The sequence below is a fragment of the Molossus molossus genome, unplaced genomic scaffold (genome assembly GCF_014108415.1).
Source record: "Molossus molossus isolate mMolMol1 unplaced genomic scaffold, mMolMol1.p scaffold_m16_p_1, whole genome shotgun sequence".
Taxonomy (NCBI): Eukaryota; Metazoa; Chordata; class Mammalia; order Chiroptera; family Molossidae; genus Molossus; species Molossus molossus.
In genome coordinates this window covers 35,555,968-35,579,132 of record NW_023425344.1, presented here as the reverse complement: position 1 = coordinate 35,579,132, position 23,165 = coordinate 35,555,968, and the positions used below count along the sequence as shown (strand labels likewise).

The following is a 23,165-nucleotide window of genomic DNA, read 5'->3' as shown; positions in this document are numbered from 1 at the left end:
GTACCTATTTATTGTATACTTAGTATATGCCAGACATTGTTCTTGGGATTCATCAATGAACAAAAAAGACAAGGGAATTTCTGTTCTTTATTTTTTTTTAATAACCCTCACTCGAGGATATTTTTCCATTCATTCATCCTCAGATAGAGTGGGAGGGATGGAGAGAGAAAGAGAGAAACATCGATTGCCTGCCTCCCGCAGGACCTCAACCAGGGCCAGGACGAACCACAACCGAGATACATGCCCTTGACTGGAATCTAACTCGAGACTCATTGGTCCGCGGGCTGATGCTCTTACTGCTGAACCAAACCAGCCAGGGCGGGAATTCCTGTTTTTATGGAATTGACTTTAGTAGGGTAGAGAGGAAAACAACACATAGTAAACATGTAACTAAATTTTAGTTATGTTGGGCAGTGCTAGAAAGCAGTAACTATAACAGAGAAGAATTGAGTATTGTAATCTAGATTGGGAGATCTGGATATGGTTTAGGGGCAGTATACTTATAAAGTAGGGTGGTTATGGTAGGCCTAATTAGTTGATTATTAAAATGTAATTCTTTTCTTTTTTTTTTATTGTTAGCTTCAGCACCAGTCAGCAAAGTGAATAAGTACTGCGCTTCATCCAACTTTCATTCCACATTGGGGAAAAGGAATATCACCATGTCAAGCATTACAATTGACCCAGATGTCAAGCCTGGTGAATATGTCATCAAGAGCCTCTTTGCAGAATTTGCTGTTCAAGCTGAAAAGAAAATTGAAGTTGTAATGGCCGAACCCTTGGTGAGTAGAGCTGACCTATAAATCTGAAATATTTTGTGGACTTTTTGTATTAACCAATATAATACAAATTTTGCAAAGAAAATGATATACTTGAAAAAAATATTAAAAGAGGCCAATCTGAAAAGGCTACATACTATAAAATGTCAACTGTGTGACATTCTGGAAAAGGCAAAGCTATGAAAACTAAAAAGATCAGTGGTTGTGTGGGTTGGGTGTGGGTGGAGGAATAGGCAGAACACAAAGGATTTTAGGGTCGTGAAAACTACTCTGTATGATACTACAGTGGTGGGTACATGTCATTATACATTTGTCCAAACACACAGAATATACAACACCAAGAGTGAAGTGAACTATAATGTAATCTGTGGACTTTGGATGATTATGATATGTCAGTGTAGCTTCATCAGTGGTAACAAATGTACCACTTTGGTACAGAATATTGATAATGGAGGAGGCTATGCATTTGTGGGCAAAGGGAATATGGGAAGTCTCTACCTTCCACTCAGTTTTGCTGTTAAAAAAATTTAAGGGATAAGTTAGTACAGTAATCCCCCTTTATCCATGGAGAGATAAGTTTCAAGACTTCTGGGGATAGTACTAAACCCTATATATACTATCATTTTCCTACACATACAACCTTTTCACATCAAAGAAGCACTTTAGGGCTTCTCTTTAGCATATCCAAATGGTCAGCATCACTACTCTTGCACTTTGGGGTCACTATTAAGATAAGGGTTTCTTGAACACAAGCATTGTGATTTTCTGACAGTTGATTCTGATAACCCAGATGGCTAGTAAGTGACTAGTGGGCAGGTAACGTGGGTACACTGGACAGTGGGATGGTTCACATCCATGACGGCACGGAGTTCCACCATGCTACTCAGAATAGCACACAGTTTAAAATTTGTGAATTGTTTATTTCTGGAATTTTCCATTTAATATTTTGAACTGCTCTTGACCACAAGTAATTGAAACTGTGGAAAGCAAAACTGTAGATAAGGGGGGACTACTGTAGTAAAATGGTGTCTAGAAAGCTGTAGTGGCTTCAGAGTCTGCTTTTTTTTAAAAATAAACTTTTACTTTTCAATTATAATCAACATAAATAATATATTAGTTTCAGGTGTACAACTCAGTGATTAGACATTTACATAACTTCTCTAGTGATTACCCTGACAAATCTAGTACCCATCTGACACCATATATAGCTATTATATGGTGTTGACTATATTCCCTATTCTGTACTTTATATCCCCATGACTATTCTGTAACTTCCAATTTGTACTTCTTAATCCCTTCACCTTTTCAACCATCTCCCAACCACTCTCCCATCTGGCAACCATCAAAGTGTTCTCTTCTCTGTATCTATGAGTATGTTTCTGTTTTGCTTGCTTATTTTGTTATATAGATTCTCCATATAAGTGAAATCGTACAGCAAATGTCTTTCTCTGTCTTACTTATTTTACTTAGTACAATACCCTCTAGGTCCATCCATGTTGTTGAGGATGGCAAGATTTCATTCTTTATTTTATAGCTGAGTCATATTCCATTGTTTATATGCATGATTTCTTTATCCATTCATTTATTGCTGTACACTTAGGTTGCTGCCTTGTCTTGGCTGTTGTAAATAATGCAGCAGTGAACATAAGGATGCGTATGTCTTTTGATTTAGTATTTTGGGTTTCTTTGGATAAATACCCAGAAGTGGAATTGCTGGGTCCTTCTTTTTTTTTTTTTTCATCCTCACCTGAGGACATTTTTCCATTTTTTTTGTACAGATAGAGTGGGAGGGAGAGAGAGGAAGAGAGAGAGAGAGAGAAACATCGATGTGAAAGGGACACATCGAGTGGCTGCCACCCGCACGACCAACCAGGGCCGGGGACAAACTGCAACCGAGGTACATGCCCTTAGCGGGAACCGAACCCGGGTCTCTCCGGACCGCAGGCCGACGCTCTAACCGCTGAGCCAAACCGGCCAGGGCCCTTCTTTGTCTCTTGTTATAGCCTTTTTTTTATTTTATTTTTCAATTAAATTTATTTTTTGGTATGTGCCCCTAGCGGGAACTGAACCCGGGACTCTCTGGTCTGCAGGCCGATGCTCCAACCACTGAGCCAAACCGGCCAGGGCTATAGCCTTTGTTTTAATGTCTATTTTGTCTGCCCTGGCCGGTTTGGCTCAGCGGTTAGAGCGTCGGCCTGCGGTCCAGAGAGACCCGGGTTCGGTTCCCGCTAAGGGCACGTACTTCGGTTGCAGTTTGTCCCCGGCCCTGGTTGGTCGTGCGGGTGGCAGCCACTCGATGTGTCTCTTTCACATCGATGTTTCCCTCTCTCTTCCTCTCTCTCCCTCCCACTCTATCTGTACAAAAAATGGAAAAATGTCCTCGGGTGAGGATAAAGTCTATTTTGTCTGATATAAGTATTGCTATGCCAGCTACCCCCACCCCCATTTTCATGACCTATATTTTTCCATCCTTTACTTTCAGTCTATGTTTGACTTTCAATCTGAAGTGAGTCTCTTGTAGGTACCATATGTAAGGGTCTTGTTTTGTTATCCATTTAGCCACCATGTGTATTTTTTTTTCCACGACTTTATTTATTTATTTTTGGTATGTGCCCCTAGCGGGAACTGAACCTGGGACTCTCTGGTCCGCAAGCCGACGCTCTAGCCACTGAGCCACAATGGCCAGGGCCACCATATGTATTTTTATTGGAGCATTTAATACATTTGCATTTAAATTAAATGTTGATAGCCTGGCCAGTGTGGCTTAGTGGATTGAGTGTTGTCCCATGGACTGAGAGGTCCCGGTTCAATTCCTGGGTTGCAGGCTCCATCCCTGGTAGGGGGCATGCAGATAGATGTTTCTCTCTGGCATTGATGTTTCTATCTCTTTCCCTTCCTCTCTTTCTAAAAAATCAATAAAAACATATTTAAAAAAGTAACTGTTGATAGATATGTATTTATTGCCATTTTATTATTCATAATTTTGATCTAGTTTTCCCTTCCTTGTAAAGAAGACCTTTTAAACATTTCTTCTGATATTGGTTTGGCGGTGATGGACTTCTTTAGTTTTTTCTTGTCTGGGAAACTCTTTATTTGTCCTTCAATTCTAATTGGTAACTTTGCTTGGAAGAGTGGTCTTGGTTGTAGGTCCTTGCATTTCATCACTTTAAATATTCATGTCAATCCCTTCTGGCCTGCAAAGTTTCTTTTGAAAAATCAGCTGACAATCTTATGGGAGCTTCCTTGTAGGTAACTAACTTCTTTTTTCTCTTGGTGCTTTTAAGATTCTCTTTTTGTCTTTAACCTTTGGCACTTTAATTATGATGTGTCTTGGTATGGGACTCTTTGAGTTCATCTTGTTTGGAACTTTCTGTACTTCCTGGACTTGTATGTTTTTTCCAGGTTAGGGAAGTCACTATTATTTCAAATAGATTTTCAGTTCCTTGCTCACTCTATTCTCCTTCCAGCACACCCATGATGCAAATGTTGGTACACTTGATGTTGTCCCAGAGATTCCTTAAACTATCCTCATTTTGGGGGGGGCTTCTTTTTTCTTATTGCTGTTCCATTTGGGTGTTTTCTGCTACCTTATCTTCCAAACCTGATTCAATCCTATTCTTCATCTACTCTACTTCTAATTCCCTCTAATATATATTTATATATATATATATATATATATATATATATATATATATATATATTTATATATATATATATATATATATGTATTTTTTAAAATATTTTTTTGTTACTGATTTTAGAGAGAGAGGAAAGGAGAGGGAAAGAGAAATAGAAACATTGATGAGAAAGAACATCGATTAGCTGCCTCCTGCATGCCCCCACTGGGGATCAGGCCCACAACCTGGGCATGTGCCCTGAACAGGAATTGAACTGGCAACCTCTTGGTGTATGGGTTGACGCTCAACCACTGAGTCACACCGGCTGAGCTAATATATTCTTTATTTTAGTTATTGTATTCTTCATTCCTATTTTGTTTTTTGTTTCTATCTCCATTTTATGTTTCCTGTTTCTATGTTGAAGTTCTCACAGAATTCATCTACCCTTCCCCTAAGTTCATTGAGCATCCTTATAACCAGTGTTTTGAATTCTGCATCTGGTAGATTGCTTATCTCCATTTTGTTTGGTTCTTTTTTTAGAGTTTTGTTCTGTTCTTTCAGTTGGGCGATGTTTCTTTGTCTCCTCATTTTGGCTGCCTCTCTGTTTGTTTTCATATATTAGGTAGAGTTTTTATGTCTCCTTGATATAGTGGCCTTATGTAGTAGGTGTCCCTGGTCACCCAAGCCAGGTGCTTCATATGTCCCCTGCTCTTCCCCCAACCCCATGTGTGCTGTGTGTACCCTTCTTGTTGTATTGCAGCCTTGATTGCTGTTGGCACATGAATGGGAGGGATTTACCCCCAGGCTGATGGGCTGCGAGCACTGGCCATGACTAAGTGGAAGACCTGCTGTGCAGCAGTGACCCCATGGATCAGGACTCCCTTCAGTGGGGCTCTTGTGCCCCACAAGTCCACCACTTGAGTGTGTTGCTCATGGAGGTGGTTGGCTGGTGCTCCATCATAGTCTGAATCTGTTACTGGGTGTGCTGGCTTTGTGATCTCCCGGGAGGCTGCAGGCCAAAGTCAGCCACTGCCTATGCCCTGTTACAAAGTGATCTGAAGATGGCTGCTACTTGTGCTGGGCTTAGAGGTGTCTGGCAGAGGACAGGCTGTGAACTGAGGCCTGCTGCAGCTAGTGCTGGGCCTGGGGCCACTTAGCAAGAGGTATAGGACATGCTGAGGCCAGACTGTGCTTTTTTTAGGGTTTGTGAACCTTTCAGAGATTTTAGGAAAACCCACAGCAAGGTGGACCACATGTGTGGAAAAGCGACTGGAAGGGGCTTGGTTGGGCCTACAAGTTGGATGAGGCAGGGTCTCAAGGAATCACCCCTGTAGGGTAAACACTGTTAGCCAGGTTGTTGGAGACGCAGTCTTGGTACCCACCTATGCCTGCAGGGGGAGGGCTCAGCAAAGGAACAGTGACTTCTGTCAGCACTTCTGTCCTCTGTCCGGGAGAAAGCTGTCCCTCCAGCCCTTGTCCGGAAGCCAGTTCCTCCCAGTATGTTCCTGGCTCTTGTGAGCTGCTGCTCTAGCACTGGAGCTCAGAGCGAGTGAGTCTCAGCAGGTAAGCCTGTGCTTGGCCCTTTAAGAGGACCACCTGGGACTCCAGCAAGCCTTTTTCTCACTCAGCCACAATTCTCCCTGGTTTTCACAGCCAGAAGTTATGGAAACTATCTTCCCTGAGCTAGGGAGCCCAGTGTGGGGCTGGGACACCTCGCTTCTCGGGGTCCTTCACAGATGAAATAGCCTGGTTTTTAACCGCCACATGTGAGTGTGGGACGGGCCTGTTCTGCTTGCCGCTCCTTTTACAAGTCTCTGGGTGGCTTCTTCTGTATATCTTTAGTTGTAGGACCTCTGTTCAGCTAGATTTCAGGTGGTTTGGCATGATGGTTTTGTGGTTGTTTTTTTGATGTGGTCACGAGAGGAGGTGAATACAGTGTTTACCTACGCTGCCATCTGGAGCAGAAGTCCAGAATCCTCTTTGATTAAGTTGCTGCAGGTCACAAAAGAACAACAGTGAATTTCAGCAGTGGGAATTGTTGAGACAGATAAAACATAAGAGAAAATAAAGCAAAATCTAGAATGTTCTGAAAGTTGATGATATGACTGTAGCCACACTTATCACCAGGCTTCAGCAATTTTCAACTCACATCGCACATTTTATTTATTTATTTATTTATTTTATTTTATTTTTTTAATCCTCACCCGAGGATATTTTTCCATTTTTTGTATAGATAGAATGGGAGGGAGAGAAAGGAAGGGAGAGAGAGAGAGAGAAACATCGACGTGAAGGGACACATCGAGTGGCTGCCACCCGCACAACCAACCAGGGCCGGGGACAAACTGCAACCGAAGTACGTGCCCTTAGCGGGAACCGAACCCGGGTCTCTCCGGACCGCAGGCCGACGCTCTAACCGCTGAGCCAAACTGGCCAGGGCACATCGCACATTTTAAAACACTGTACCTATCTTATACAGTATTTTATAAACAACATCATTTGGTATGGTTCTATCAGCTCTCAAAGACTATATTCTTAAAGAAATTTTAATTTTGAAATGTGAAGATCTTGAGAGCAAAAATATTAAAAGAAAATATGAGTGAAATCTCCTCATTTGACTTGAGTTTCTAAAATGGCATTTTTATATCTTTGTCCTTTCATTTTCTTCCAGTGCCATTGTCACTGTCCTAGCTCAGGGTCACAAGAGTGTCTGTATAATTGGTTAAGAAGTGGTCCATTGCCTTTCCATTTTCCTTGTTTTAATCAGACTTTTCTTCATGTGATACATAAATATTATCACCTTTTTGCTTTAAAAATCTTGTTTACTTTTCATTGTTCTTCTTGGGTCATTCCATCCTCTTCACAATCTTGTTACAGTTTGTATAATGTTCGCAATTCTGTTACCCTGTTGGATGCTCTGATTTTTAAAGCTCCTTTGAACTTCCCATATGTTCCTTTTTATTTTTTATTTTTTTTTATCCTCACCCGAGGATATATTTCCACCTGTCTTTAGACAGAGTAGCAGGGAGGGAGAGAGAGAAAGAGAGAAACATCAGTGAGAGAAACATCGAGGCAAGAGAGACATGTCGACTGGTTGGCTCTCACATGACCCCAACCAGGGCCTGGGACGAACTGCAACCGAGGTATGTGCCCTTGGCCAGAATCAAACCTGGTTCTCATTGGTCCACGAGTCGACGCTCTAACCGCTGAGCAAAACGGCCAGAGCCTATATGTTCCTTTTAATAATGGTTCTCTTCAAGCTAAATTAATCTGTTTTACCATATTAATTTATTCATACTTTTAAATTCTGACATTGTCATATTAATTTTTTACATGTTTATCTCCTCTGATGTGACTACTTGACACCAAGACCCAGGTCTTGCTCACCTTGTTATCTGTAGCACTGCTCGTGGTAAATGCTTAGCAGAAGGTAGTTACTTAGTAAAGATTTGTATTTTAAGTTGACTTTAGCCTTAGAGCATTGCTGTACATGTGCCCTTTATTTTTCTAACAAAACATAATGTCAGCAGAGCTTTTAATAGTTCTTTCAGAATACTAGCCTGATGCTGACTATATTTATTCATTCATTCAGTAGCTAATTTCATAGACATCTGCTATGTAATCTAAGATGAGATTATAAAATTAAGGTGAATAGTGAGGATTCCATCAGAAAATAGGTGTTTCTACACCATCATCACTCTTTGGGAGAAGAAGTGACCCAGCTTTCTCTTTCTAACACACTAGGGAAACCCCAAAGTTGTAGTCCTCAGCAACCATGGATAAACACAGGCTGAGAAAACCTCATCTTATTTTACAGATTTTATCCCCTACACTCGTATGTGCCAGCATCATTTCTTATCAGGTCTCAGCCAGCTTTATTTCACATCCAAGTCTGGGTAAACTGTGTATATCTATAGAAGATTAGATCATGAAAATACATTTAATATATTGTCAAAATCTTTTTATGGTAGCTTCAAATGCATTTAATGTGATTTTATTTATTTTGAAATTTATTCTGTACCCATTTAGGTAATAAACAACCATCCAAGAGGACTCTTGAATTCTCAAGTGAACCTTGTGCAGGGTTACTCTAAAGGAAGTGGCATTCATAGAGGTTACAAAAACAGAAGCACACATGCGAATGGCTTTCGCTAAAAGAATTTAATCTACCACTAAAATGACAGAACTAGCCTTTTATTTTCATATTAGAAACCATAATAAAAGGAGGTTAAAGAGGCCAAAAGATGTGAAGATTAGCTGAGCTTGACTTTTAGCCACAATTTAATTTTCATTTTAGAAGAAGATTCAGGAAGGAAGGGCAGTCATTGATTGAAATAGCAGCTTGCAGACTATGCAATCCAATACCTGAGGTTTCTTTCCTCCTTAAAGGAGGTGGATCAATCCCTGGGTAATGATCCAAGTGTATCCAAGCTTTTTTATCTGTTAATCTTTTAGATTGCCAGTGACTAGAAAAGAAGATAGAAAAAGGGCTTTGAACAGTTACCTGCTGACTTTGACTTTATATTTGAGTTAGGCCCAGCATTTTTACAACTCTGAAATTACCACTATTTTTTGAGAATATTCAATATATATGTATATGTATTTTAAAAAGAGTTTCTTCTCTCTGTATAATCTCTTCTTCCCTCCAAACTACATTTTTTTGGTAGTTTTGCCTTCTCCTGATACGTTTATCAAAACATATTCTATAAGAGGCACTAAACAACTGATAGGAAGCCCAATGTACATGGAGGGACCTTTTTGACTGTGGCCTTCAGTGTGTAATTATTTGAACCATCAATGTCAGACCTTTTCTGGGAGCCGGTCTGAGTGTCCAGGATGGTTCCTCCAGTTCTGGGAATGGAAGGGTTTAGGTTTAGCGACTAGCTTTCTGGGGGATCTGGAGGCAGAAGGTAACTGGGGCTTTTGATATTTGATATATAATTTTTTACTTCATCTCCCTGTCTTCATTATGATACCTCATCGTCAACTGTAGTATCCCCTAGTTGGCATTTCTATTTTGCCCTCTGCTAAGGACAGTTCCTCCGTGGGTTCGGTGGTGGGACGGTCAATCTGCAGAGTGGGTAAGGAGATGGAGGGGCTGAATTTTTCTTAAACAGTCTCTTATTTCAACCAGCCTCTTATTTTTAACTTCACCTTCACCCACACGTGTCAGTCACTGGAGTATTTTTGGGAGTTCAGAAGTATCAGTGGGATTATCTTCCCTTCGCTCTGCGTGGCAAGTTCGCTCATTCTCCAATTGTAACTCACATGCCATCTTCTCAGTGGTCGTTCTATCTGAAATCTCATTCCCCCATTCCAGCTTCCTGCCCTGGAGGCTGTATAACAGAATATTATATATTTTGTTTACTCTCTCATTAGACTTTTACCTTCCCGAGGACAGGAATCGTTTAGGAAAGAATGCCATCTTTAGTTGTAAATTATTGAAGTATTTCAGTATCATTGTTATATTATCAAAATCTTCTCAAGAAACTTGCTTTTTCTGTTGTTATTCTCTACATATATACCATTTATACTAGTTAAAATTCCTATTAGAATATAAAGGATTGTGAGCCTTAGAATCATTATTAACCTTTTATATTATTTTGAAATAGCGATATTATAAAAAGTGGAAGTAGTTCTAAAGGTTATATAATAAAAATAATGACTTCCTTCCATTTTTCTTTTCTTTCTTTTTTTTTTTTTTGTGGTACGTGCCCCTAGCAGGAACTGAACCCAGGACTCTCTGGTCCACAGGCTGACGCTCAACTGCTGAGCCAAACTGGCCAGGGCTTCCTTCCATTCTTAATCAAGATAATTACTGTTCACAGTTTTTAAGTCTACCATTTGTCATGCTTGTTGTTTATTTATCTCTGTAGCACCTACCACCTTTTTAAAAAATATACCAGTGGGAGGATTATATGCTGTTTTTCTGTATGTAGATATTTTAACAATACATAAATTAGAGATTGTTCCATATCAGTTTATATAAATTTCTCCCATTCTTTCTAACAGTTGACTACTCTTTTAGTTTAAAAAAAAAAAAATGCTATCAGTTTTTTTACCTTCTGCCTGGATAGGTAATTTGAGACTTGTACATAAGTTTTTGCATTCATGTACATGTGAATATCGAAAGTAATTTGTATTCTTTTCAGTTGTGATAATCAAAAATAAACATAATTTTAAATGGTTTATCTATTTCTAAATTCTATTTTTTTTTTTTCTCGTCACTCGAGGACACTTTTGCATTTATCTCTAGATAGAGCAGGAGGGAGAGAGGGAAGAAGAGAGAAAGAGAGAGAGAGAGAGAGAAACTTCGACATGAGAGAGACACATTGAGTAGTTGCCACCCCCAAGACCCCAACTGGGGCCGGGGACAAACCATAACCGAGGTATGTGCTTCTAGCGGGAACCTAACCCAGGACTCTCTGGTCTGCGGGCCGACGCTCCAACCGCTGAGCCAAACCGGCCAGGGCTAAATTGTATTTCTTTCATGGAAGAATAGTATATATTTTTTATGATACATATTTAATATAAAAATTCAGTAAAAATGCATAATGTAGAAAATTTAGAAAATCATTTTAAAAAATCTCAACAAAAGAATTCATGACCATATTTTTTTTTATCCTCACCCAAGAACATTTTTCCATTTTTTGTTCAGATAGAGTGGGAGGGAGAGAGAGGAAGAGAGAGAGCGAGAAACATCAATGTAAAAGGGCCACATCAAGTGGTTGCCACCCACATGACTCAACCAGGTCCCGGGACAAATCGCAACTGAGGTACGCGCCCTTAGCGGGAACCAAACCCCGGTTTCTCTGGACCGCAGGCTGACACTCTAACTGCTGAGCCAAACCGGCCAGGGCAGTGACCATATATTTGAACACAATGCAGACATCTCTTATACTCAGTAAGTTAGGTAACTATATGTGGGGTAGCCAGCTCTGGACGGAGGTAGAAAGACTGACAAAAGGGATCAATTACACTATGTAATTTTAAATTGAACTAATTACATTAAATTTTGTTTGAATAAACAGAACAGAATCTTTCTTTAAACAATCTAAATACAAATGAAAACAAGCAAAACCAACTCAGAAATCTACACTGTTTATCATATGAAAGACTTAATATTTTGTTTATATAATTTTTTTTTTTTTAATTGTAGGAGAAGCCGTTGTCTAGATCTCTCCAGAGGGGTGAAGATCTCCAGTTTGACCAGGTATGTCAATTTTAGGGGAATATTTTTTCTGAAAGGAAAATGTTTGTCCTAACAGTCTGCTCAAATATATCTACTAAGAGATTTCTTTGTTTACTGATCCTTCAGCCTGTTGTTAGTTTTTTTTTTAACAAAACAAGTAGAATGAACTATGAACTGTGAACTTTATAATTCGTAGAATAAGCCGTGAACTTTATTGATTTCTATTCATTCAGCATTTTAAAATGTTTTACCTTTCATTATTAATCTCTTTATTGTGCCCTTTTTTCCCGCAGGAGATATAATTATTCTGAACTTTTAAATTTTCTCAGAAAGTTTCCAATTATTACCCCTCAATCTTTTCTTGTATACCAATTCCTATAGTTTCTACATAATAATATTTTACCTTTCAACATAGTATATTTTTCCTGCTGGGGCTATTGGAACCTTTACACAGCAGCATTCAGCCTGGTTCCCTCCCTCTGCCTCCTGGAAGCAGAGCTGGAGATAAGGTCTTGGTCCTGGAGAGTGATTCCAGGGACAGACTTGGGCGAGTGAAGCAGGGGAGAGGGAGAGCTATGGAAGGGAGCATTTTAGAGGTTTCTGCTCTGGAGGCTTCTTTCCACTTCTGAGCATTATACAGTGTCCCCATAATTGTCTTTCCAAGGAACGGGGACCTGGAGCACTTATCTGCAGGTAGTTGAGGGCTGCCCCAAGGGGCATTACCTACACCCCATCCTACACTTGAACTTCTAGCCATGCTTGTGCAAAGGCCAAGAGGACCCTCTCTGTGTCCGAAAGCAGAAGAAGCTTGAAAAGAAGATGCACAATGAACAAGAAAAACCCCCCAACTCCCTTTGCATAGAATGCCTGTATCTAAAAATTAGTGTGGTCTTTCTCTAATGTTAATTCTTTCCTCTTGCTGAGATTAAATGTTTGATCAAGTGTTATTTTTGTCATAATTATGTTTGCTTAAAAATTGTTTTATTACATGTCGATTGTTTGCAAAAACTAATCACCCAGATTAGCTTCCTATTGCCATCTAGTATTCCAGAGCTACTTTTCTCATAATTATGTGTCTAGAAAATAGATGTTAATGTTCATAGTCTACTTGGTTAGATAAAGATGACTGGTAGAATTATTTAGTGGACACATGGCAAAATACTGTTTCTGGATCTCGTTCCAGTTCTGCTGCGTCTGAGTAGTGCCCTGGGACCTGTATTTTACAGGAGCTCCCTAGTTCTGATGTATACATGCACTTAGCAACTAGCCACTAGTCTAAGAAAAAACCATAACTTGGAAGCCAGTCCTCTATTATAGTAATAATCAGATCACTTTATCTAATGCTTTTTACACCTTAATGTCACCACAAAGGTATTATTACTAGTAATTACTTAATAATTATTAATAGATTATTTTTAAAGTATTTAGATTACTTGCACCTTGACTCCAATTCACTGATGATGAATGAATTTACAATCAGAATTTGAAATTTTTAAGGAAAATTTCCATCTATTTTCTGATGGAAATGATTAATAAAACTATAAATGATCTGCATCATAGCTTAATGTTTTTCATAATAAAAATCTATGCTTTAAACTGTTTTCAATACACATTTACAGTAGCAGCAGATGGTGCTTTAGTGTTCCTTCTTTATTAACAGTGAACCATATCCTCCTTTTGAGAGATACTGTTCATTGTTCATAAAATATAAATGAAAAAAATAGTTGACTAAAATTAGAATCTTGTTTTATTTTAATTCCCTGTATTAGAAACTATTTACCTGTCAAATTATGGTAATTTATAAGTAGAACCATGATTAAAAGAGGATAGATAATGAAAAAGAGAACAGCCTAAATAATGAAATAAACCATTACATTCTTTTTTTTAAAAATTTTTATTGTTGACTGTATTACAGATGTTCCTCATTTTTCCCCCATTGACCCCCTCCTCTGCTTTCCCGCCCCCTCCTGCCTTTTCCCACACTGTTGTCTTTGTCCATTGGTTATGCATATAAGTTCTTTGGTTTATTTCTTCCCACCCCTCAACCCCCTTCTCTTTGAGGTTTATCAGTTTAGCAACCAATTTGTTCTTCTTAATACCTTCACCTTTTTCACCCATTTCCCCAACCCCCCTCCCATCTGGCAACCAACAAAATGTTCTCTGTATCTATGAGAAGGTTTCTGTTCTTCCTGTTCATTTTGTTTGTAGATTCCATTGTCGATAGCTATGTATTCATTGCCATTTTGTTTGTTCCTATATTTTATGTTTTTCTTCAAAAAGACCCTTCATCATTTCATATAATAACGGTTTGGTGGTGATGAACTCCTTTAACTTTTTCTTGTCTGGGAAAGTCTTTATATGGCCATCGATTCTAAATGACAGCTTTGCAGGATAGCGTAATCTTGGTTGTGCCCTGGCCGGTTTTGCTCAGTGGTTAGAGCGTCGGCCTGCGGTCCGGAGTAACCTTGTTTGTAGGTTCTTGCTTTTCATCACTGTGAATATTTCTTGCCACTCCCTTCTGGCCTGCAAAGTTTCTTTTGAGAAATCAGCTTACAGTCTTATGGGAACTCCTTTGTAGGTAAGTAACTGCTTTTCTCTTGCTGCTTTTAAGATTCTCTCTTTGTCTTGAACCTTTTGCATTTTGATGACGATGTGTCTTGGTGTGGGCCTCTCGGGGTTCATCTTGTTTGGGACTCTCTGTGGTTCCTGGAGTTGTATGTCTGTTTCCTTCACCAAGTTAGGACAGTTTTCTGCCATTATTGTTTCAAATAGGTTTTCCATTTCTTGTTCTCTCTCTTCTCCTTCTGGCACCCCTAAAATGTGAATGTTGGCATGCTTGAAATTGTCCCAAGGCTCCTTACACTATCCTCACTTTTTTGGACTCTTTTTTCTTTTTGCTGTTCTGATTGGGTGTTTTTTGCTTCCTTATATTCCAAATCAATGGTTTGCTTCTTGGCTTTACCTACTCTACTATTGAATCTGTGTAAATTATTCTTTATTTCAGTTAGTGACTCCTTCATTTCTGACTGGTCCTTTTTTATGCTCTTGAGGCCCTCACTAAGTTCGCTGAGGTTCTCACTAAGTTCATTGAGCATCCTTATAAGCAGTATTTTGAACTCAGCATCTGTTAGGTTGCTTATCTCCATTCTACTTAGTTCTTTTCCTGGAGGTTTTTTCTGTTCTTTCATTTGGGACCTGTTTCTTTGTATCCTCATTTTGGCTGCCTCCCTGTGTTTGTTTCTGTGTATTACTTAACTAGAGGTATGGGGCTAGCTGAGACCAGATGCTGCTTGTTTTGAAAGTAGGAAAACCTGAAGCAGGATCCAAGACAGGCCAATCCTATGGTTAAGCAACTGGCAACAGCTTGGGTGGGCCTGAAAGTTGGGTGGGGCGGGGCCTCAGGGAGTCACCAGGGCGGGGCTACCAGTGTGAGCCAGGTTGCTGGAGTCCCAGATATGGCGGCTGTCTGCCGCTCCAGAGAAGGGTTCACCAAAGGAACAAAGACCTCTGACAGCATGTTTGTCCCAGAGAAAGCCCCCTCTCCAGCCCTGGCTCCAGTGCCAAACAGCTCAGTTCTTCCCTGTATGTCTCTGGCGCCCCTCGAGCTGCCTTCCTTCAAGCTTAGAGGGAGAGAGTCCATAAGTTCGTGCTGGGCCCTTTAAGAGGAGTTGCCTGGGGCTCCAGCCGCTTCAGCCCCCCTGAGCCTCAGTTCCCGCTAGTTTTTCCAGCCAGAAGTTATGGGGATTCTCTTCCTGGCACTGGAACCCTGAGTGGGGCGCCTGGTGTGGGACGGGGACCCCTCACTCGTCAGGGAGGACCTTCCCAACCGAGGTGTCCTCCTGATTTTTATCCACCACACGTGGGTGTGGGACCAGCCTTTCTGCCTCCGCCCCTCCTACCAGTCTGGATGTGGCTGCTGCTTTAATTCCGTAGTTGTAGGACTTCCATTCAGCTTGATTTCAGGCGGTTTTGAATGATGCTTGTTCTGTAGTTTTGGTGTGGTTGTGGGAGGACGCGATACCGCGTTTATCTACCCGCCATCTTGACCGGAAGTCCCATTACATTCTTTTCTATTTTCCTAGATGAAGTACATTCTGAAGTTATATGAAGAATATAAAATATTAGGAAAATCAAGGTTTTAATTACTAGAGTTATCAACTTATCTTCATTAACATACTTCCGAAAGTCATGGAACTGAATGAGACCTTTGCGTATTCCTGTTTTTTAGTTAAGAAAAACAAAGTGAAGCATGTTTTACCATACGTTTACTTAAAAATATTAATTTTATGAGCACTGAGTTGAGTCAGATACAGAATTTGTTATGAAGAGAGATTTCTCCTTGGGCTCCTCAAGGTGGGGTGACTTTAGGGACTGCTGGTGGTAGCTGGTGTACCTCTGACCTCCACTCCAGACAAGTGCGGCCATTCATGCAGCGGATCTGATACGCACCTACAGTACAGAGAGTTTTAGGGCTGCCTCAAATTGACAAGCAGTTTGTTCATCTTATTGCATTATCTTTTTTTAAATCCTCACCAAGGACATTTTTGCATTTATCTTCAGACAGGGGGGGAGAAATATCTATGTAAGAGAGACACATTGAGTGGTTGTCACCCACATGACCCCAACCAGGGCGGGGATAAACCACAACCGAGGTACATGTCCTTAGCGGGAACTGAACCTGGGACTCTCTGGTCCACAGGCCGACACTCTAACCGCTGAGCCAAACCAGCCAGGGCGCATAATCTTTATGCTGTCCATTTATATAGTCTAAGCTTTAAAAGCTTATGTACAGCACCTTTCTAATATGTTTGTGAGTATCATAAATTAACTATGTAATTATAATTCTGTTCTGTATCATAGCAGTGTAGAGGAAATGGGAGTGTTTCCCTACTTCTGATATAATATAGTCTCTTTTGTTTCTCCAGCTCTTTATTCTAATGGCAATATTTTAGATCCTTTTGTTCACATAAGGAGAGAGGAACCAGTCAGGAGAAGGAAGTAGATGTGTGTTTGTCTGTTTTTTTTCCCCATGTTATGCATAGCAGTTTAGTCAGTGATGTTATTGGTCATGTTTCTATACATGTGAGTAGCATGTAGGGGCAGGGAGAAGGTAGAAAGCCTTTGAGCTAATCAGAATGGATTTGGGTAAAGTTGAATAGTGAGACAAACTTAGCCCAGTCCTTTAAAAAAATTTAAAAACACATTTATTGCTTTAAGTTATTCTGCTTATTCTACTATGTTTATTCTAAAAATGTTAATTATTTTTAAGTGATTGCTAATAGAGTTACTAGCACAGTTCTTTGATGTGGTGGTTTATCTTCTGCTAACATTTTGTATTTTCAGTTGATAAGCTCTATGAGCTCAGTAGCAGAGCACTGTCTCCCTTCCTTACTTCGCACCTTGTTTGACTGGTACAGACGCCAGAATGGAACTGAAGATGAATCTTATGAGTATAGGCCCCGGTCTAGCACAAAATCTAAGGGGTAAGTGGCTCATTTCCACTGGGATTTTACCTGGGATTGAAACACTTCCAGTGAAGGAGGTGATGGTGTTATCAGCTGAAGATTGTTATTGTTTGCTTTCTAAGCAAAAACATTGATTGCTTTTGTTATGAAGTAGTAGTAAGAGGAAAGGCTAGTCCAGACTTAAACTGTAAATCAGGATGGTCCCAGGTAAAGCAGGTGTGTGCTCATTACTGAGCCTAGTCATGCAAAACCGAGCTTCGGGAGCGTTAATAGTCAGGAAAAAGGTAAGAAAATGTTCAGAGACGGTCCTATTTCTGTGGTGTGTGAAGGGAAGCAATGGTGGTGCTAGAGGAGGACTATCGAAACCCCGTGTTATTTACTGTAAGACCCTTTTCGGTGCTCACATCCTAGAACACCTCTTCTCCTTTTCGAAGTTTCCCAGGACGATCTGTCTGTGTTCAGTAGATGCCGCTTGGGATTTTTCAACTTATATTTGTGAGAAAGTTACCTGGCCTTGTCCCCATTTTCATCAGAAAAGTTACTGTTTTCTTTAAATTCTTTTTTTTTTTTTTTATCCTCACCCGAGGATATTTTTTCCATTTTTTTGTACAGATAGAGTGAGAGGGAGGGAGAGGAAGGGAGAGAGAGAAAAACATCGATGTGAAAGGGACACATCGAGTGGCTGCCATCCGCACGACCAACCAGGGCTGGGGACAAACTGCAACCGAAGTACATGCCCTTAGCGGGAACCGAACCTGGGTCTCTCGGGACCGCAGGCCGACGCTCTAACCGCTGAACCAAACTGGCCAGGGCTTCTTTAAATTCTTAATTTAAAAAAAGTACTAATCAAATATGGAAAAATGTTACATTTTCTAAATGAAATTTGAAATACTTTTCTTCCGCTTACCAATTTTTAGTTTAGACTTAGTTTCTGACAGGTATAATAGTGAAATGTGTGTATAAATTCCTAATGTACACAAGAGAAAGGACAGGAGAATAAGTAATAGATACATTGGATTATTAAGAAATCTTATACAGTTGCTGTAGGACACCATACATATTGGGGACTCAGTAAATGGTTTGAACTACTAACCAACGCCTATTTAAACTTGTATTCTTATCACAGTCCTAACTTGGGTTCTTGTTTCAGGGATGAACAGCAGCGTGAAAGAGATTATCTTCTTGAGAGGAGAGACCTAGCAGTAGATTTCATTTTTTGTTTAGTTTTAGTTGAAGTTCTAAAGCAGGTAAGTGCTGTTATTTCCTCAAAGTCTGTATTTCTTTTTTTTTTATTTTGCCTTCATGTTTTAGTTACCTTATTTAGGATGCAATGTTTAAAATTCTGGCCCACATCAACTGAATTCCTGTAATTTAATTATACCTGTTTCAGTTGCCTGCGGCTTTCATCTCCTGTACCCGTCACTCTGTTCCTTTTACCGTTGTGTGGCATCAAGACATGAAATCATGTCAGCAAAATGCAGCTGAATAGAAATTTGTGTTACATATGGGCCTTTAGTTGCAGATACAGTATGCCTGTCATTCATCTATTTCAATCTTTTTTTACTTCCACTTTCAAAGAATTTATTTTCTAAGCCCTCAAGCCTTCATTTCAACATGTAATAATTGGGCAGTAATAGTTGAGGAATGGGGGTGATTTGACATGGGTTAGACTAAGTTTTCAAAGATGATCCATATATTTCCAGCCATGCACATTATAGTGTTTCGAAAAAATTTAGGAAATCTGAAAGAAAAATTGTATTTTGCATTTTACATGTTTGTTATGTAAAGTTGAGTAGAAGGGATAATGTGACAATAAACAACAAATGTAAGACACAAATTGATAGTCTGTTTTTGATGTAGCCAATATAAAATTATTTGAGTAATGTAATCATGTATACTTTGCCTTTGTTTTTGTTTTTTACAATGTCTGTGAAAAGACATTGACATCTGAATATCTGAAATCTGTGAACAAATTTAAAATATGAAAAATAGATAAATGAATTAATCAAAGGTAAAATTACTAACTTGTACCCATCCTAAAGGTTTTTTAGTAAATAAAGGATAGAAATTTCTTCTGGGATTGGTGATAACAAGCCAGATTTACTTTTTGTGATCACTCAGTTTCACTGGGATCTTAAGACATGGAGGTAACTAGGGGTAAGAGGAGCTGGGGACCAGAACTGGCCATACACCGTGAGTGGACTTTACTGGGGCTCATTGTGATTGGTCCCTAGTATCTCATGTGTGCTAACTGCAGCTTGTTGAAGTGGTTTGGTGACCAGCATTTGCACGTCTTTGCTTAAACAGTGTAGGGTTTCTTCGTCCTACAGGAGCAGCTGCACACTCCCGACACTGATGTTCAGGACTGATCTGTCTCCATGGGCATTTTCTCCTCTATCCTGTGACTTTCTTCTACTTAGCCGTCAGTCTTTTGTCTCATCTAGAAGCTCTCCCTCATTGTACTGGTTTCAGAACTTTTAACACAAAGGCAATCCCCTGGAGGTTTCTCTTTTTCCTCTCCTTCTTCCTCTGTCCTTTTTCCTCCTTGTCATTTTCCTCTTCTTCCTCCTTCATCTCCTTCTCCAACATATTCCAGATAGTTCTTCTGGTAGAAGAAAAGTCAGGATCTATAAACATAACATTCTTTCAGTGGGCTCATTTTTCCAGTCCCCTCCATAAAATCCTTTGAGACCCATGGTTCACATGGACTCAGAATGTGAGAAAGGGAAATACAGTGGCTCCGACAGTCAACCTTGGTCTTTGGTTCTGTCCCCACATTTTTCCAACCCATGGTTCCCTTTTCACTTACCCACGTCTCTCTGTCACCATTATCCTCAAACCTTCCTTCAAATGCACCTGTCAAAGAGCAAAATATATCACTAAGAACACAGATACACTTGATTTAAAATCCTATAGAGGTTTTTTTGTTTGTTTCTTTCCTGGTAAAAGGCATCTTTTTAGCTTCTTTAAAACCAATAAAACTACAGAAAATGAAGTAAAAATCAATAGAACTTGCTGAAATCTCATGACAAACTAACCCAATTTCCTTCATTGTCAAACTGATGTAGGGTTTAATAGATCTGGAGAGCAATCAATGAACTATATCTTGAATTTAATAAGACTTTTACTTTGTTTCACATAATATACACATATTAAAATGTGATTTAGACAGTCCCAGGAGCATTGAAATATTGACACATGGTTGCTTCAGTCTTAAAGAGGAGTAAATATTCCTTGTGGGTTTGTCCTTGACCTCATATATTGAAAATTATTTGTTTCTTGAGTAATTTTCCATGTGTTCAGTGATAATCACACATATTTAGAACTTCTCATAATACGTAAAGACTCTATATCTTTCTATCAGCTGGTCATTATAAGTTCTGGGAGATGGTCATGCATGGCAGGTGTTTCCATCCCAGCTGTGTCACTTTCTTGCTGTGTAACTTGGACAAGTTATTACCCACTACCTCTTTTGTCCTCTGTAAAGGAGGGATGATGATAGTACCATTTTTGTAGACTCATGAGAATTAAACACAAGAATTCCTGGAACTTGGAAAGTGCTCAATAAATGTTATGTATTATTTTCATTTTATAGATGAAGACATGTTCTTAGTTGTAGTGACTCGTTGAAGATTATAAGCTTAGTTTACTCTTTTACTCCAAGTTTTCTCCCTTTAATAATAAAAATACAATTATTGGTAAAATAGGAGATGCAAAATTAGGTGAAACGGGGCTAGCATCTTGTAAAATTAAAGTTTTAACCATAACATGCTAGACGAAGAATTGAGTTAGTGTAAATGTAATTAAATTAGTGTGAAACAAATTTCATTTAAGACAAAAGACTAACTTCATTCTTTCAAGGAAGTCAGAAGAATAAATTTGGAGTCATCGCTGACTACAAATGTTAGTGTTAGTACAAGGGCTTTAAAATCAACGATGACAGCTTGTTTAAACAGCAATATAGCCTTTAGAAAGTTTGAGGCAATTTTCTTTTTAGATTGAATTTTAATTTTATTCCTTGAAACAAACAAGATTGGGAAACCAGGTTTGTGAGTCATTTCAAACTCTTGGCATAGTTTTATCAGTGCTATTGTGAAGTATCAGAAGGTGGAGTAGACTTCAGTTTTTCAGATTTAACATTACTATTTTAGATGTTGATAAGCAGCTCTGGAGGCAGTGGGGTTACTCGTAATTTTGCAGAGGCATGAGTTTATTCTCATTTGTGTGGAGAAGTTGGTCTTTTAGGTAGTGAATGAGTCTCATTGACACTCAGCATCCATATTTTAATCTAGTTGTGTTGTTTTCCACTTTCATAATGTGATAAAGCATTAAATTTTGGGAGGTGGTGGTGGGAATAGCCTTGGAGTGAAACCTGGGATGCATTTAGAATGCATGCTTCTTGAATGTTCAGATAGAATTAGAGCTGCTTCTAAAATTACACAGGTGACCAAGATTTTAAAAATTCTTGATATTAAAGATGGGGATGTTATTCTATGAAAGTAGAACCTTTTCTCTATAAACTAAACTTTTTTTTGCTCAGTTTGGGGTGATTTTTTTTTTACTATTGAAAATAAGGGGAGAAATAGGGAGTTCAGAATGTCTGTGCAGTGTGATAATGTTCATTCTTTACATAGAATCTTCAGAGGTTGTGCTCCCCCCACAAATTAAAGATAAAATATATTTCTTCTTTCACTTCATGTCTCTTCTAATGTGAAAAAAACGGAAAGTTTTCTTCTAATTTTTTTTACTTACTAAAAGCATTTTTATTTATGAAACTGGCACACAGTATATTCTAGAGAAGTACACACCAACTTCGGAACTTTAGTTCCCTCGCCTGTTGAATAGGGGCCAGGTATCTACCTTGTTAGGGTGTTCTAAGTACTGTAAACAATCCTAACCTGGCACAAAGACACATCAACAGGGTTGATGGTGGCAGTAGTAGGACAGTAATAAAGACACAGAACATGGCTAAGGAGTGTCCCCAGCTGTCATTGTTAGACTTAGGGCATAACTGGAGCAAATAAAGACTGTTTAGGAGAAATGATAGGTTTAAGTCCCCTTGTGTTTCATATCGCTGACCGTGAACACACTAAACATCCCTGTGCAGAAATCAATGTGTGAAACCATAACACAGCACAGTAAGTGGGACACAAAAAGTGAAATCATGTAAAATGCAGTGTTGCATTAGTACGTAAGGCCCTGGAAGTGTCTTGGGCCAGCTTGATCCAAACACAGCCTGTCACCTTGTGGTGACATCTGCTCTGGCTTCACTGTCAATGGGGCTATCACAGGACCACCTGGGAGCTATACAGTGATTCTGGTGACTTTTTTGCTACCTTGGGCCCATTTTGTTGGCCCCTTCCAGGGAAAATCATGTTGGGAGAATGCATCTCCCTTCCTGCTTCTCTGATGGGCTCCGGTTTCTTCAATTTTTCCCTATTTGGCCTTATCCTCAGTATCTAGTTCTTTTGTTTCCTCCACTTTCCCAAGAGGTAAGAATTTTGGCCTGGTCCCTTTCAGAGAAGCTGGGAAAGGTGAGAGGACAAGAATCAGTCTCCAATTGTAATACACCGGATTTTGCATTTCTCTCAGGGCTAGTAATTAGAGGATTCTGGGAACTTCTGCAAGGATACATAACTGGTGAAAAGAGAAATCTTGGTTTGATTAGACTAACTCAAAATCCATGGTCTTTCTATACTTTTATCATTGCAATAAAGAAAATGTTTCATTTATTGTGTAATGGTTTGGTTTTAGTTTATCTGTAATAAATTGAGCAGTGTGGTGTGGATTTGGGGATACTGTTTTTAGTTTATTCTTAATCTGGGATAAATTATGTGGGTCTAAAAAGTGGGTACTAGGGGTACCAAGTAAAAAATTGCCATGCCTCTTCTTAGTTGATCAGCCAATATTCTGAAATTACTATATCAATAGGATGTGATTATATTTTTATGGTGATTGGATGTGTTTGCCTATAAAAGGTTGAAAAGCCACTTGTAATTACTCAATCATAAAATCCTAGTTAAGTATCCCTAATGCTAGAGAAATTCTGGGTTTAAAATTTGAATTTATCATGATTAATAAGACTATTCTTCCAGAGTCTGAATTCTTAAACTTTATC

The 23,165-nt window shown here is 39.2% G+C and overlaps 1 protein-coding gene across 13 annotated transcripts in view; it reads left to right on the top strand.

The window, feature by feature from the left end:
- The window catches only part of FRYL (FRY like transcription coactivator), a 273,487-nt gene that overhangs the window by 126,487 nt on the left and 123,835 nt on the right, over positions 1 to 23,165 (top strand). For all 13 annotated transcript variants that reach the window (XM_036257496.1, XM_036257530.1, XM_036257453.1 and 10 more), the window contains 4 exons: positions 580 to 779; positions 11,550 to 11,603; positions 16,926 to 17,065; positions 18,198 to 18,294. In XM_036257496.1, coding sequence (XP_036113389.1) covers positions 660 to 779; positions 11,550 to 11,603; positions 16,926 to 17,065; positions 18,198 to 18,294 — 411 coding nt within the window. In that variant the 5' untranslated portion in view covers positions 580 to 659. Of the gene's footprint in view, positions 1 to 579; positions 780 to 11,549; positions 11,604 to 16,925; positions 17,066 to 18,197; positions 18,295 to 23,165 lie in introns of those variants that run through there.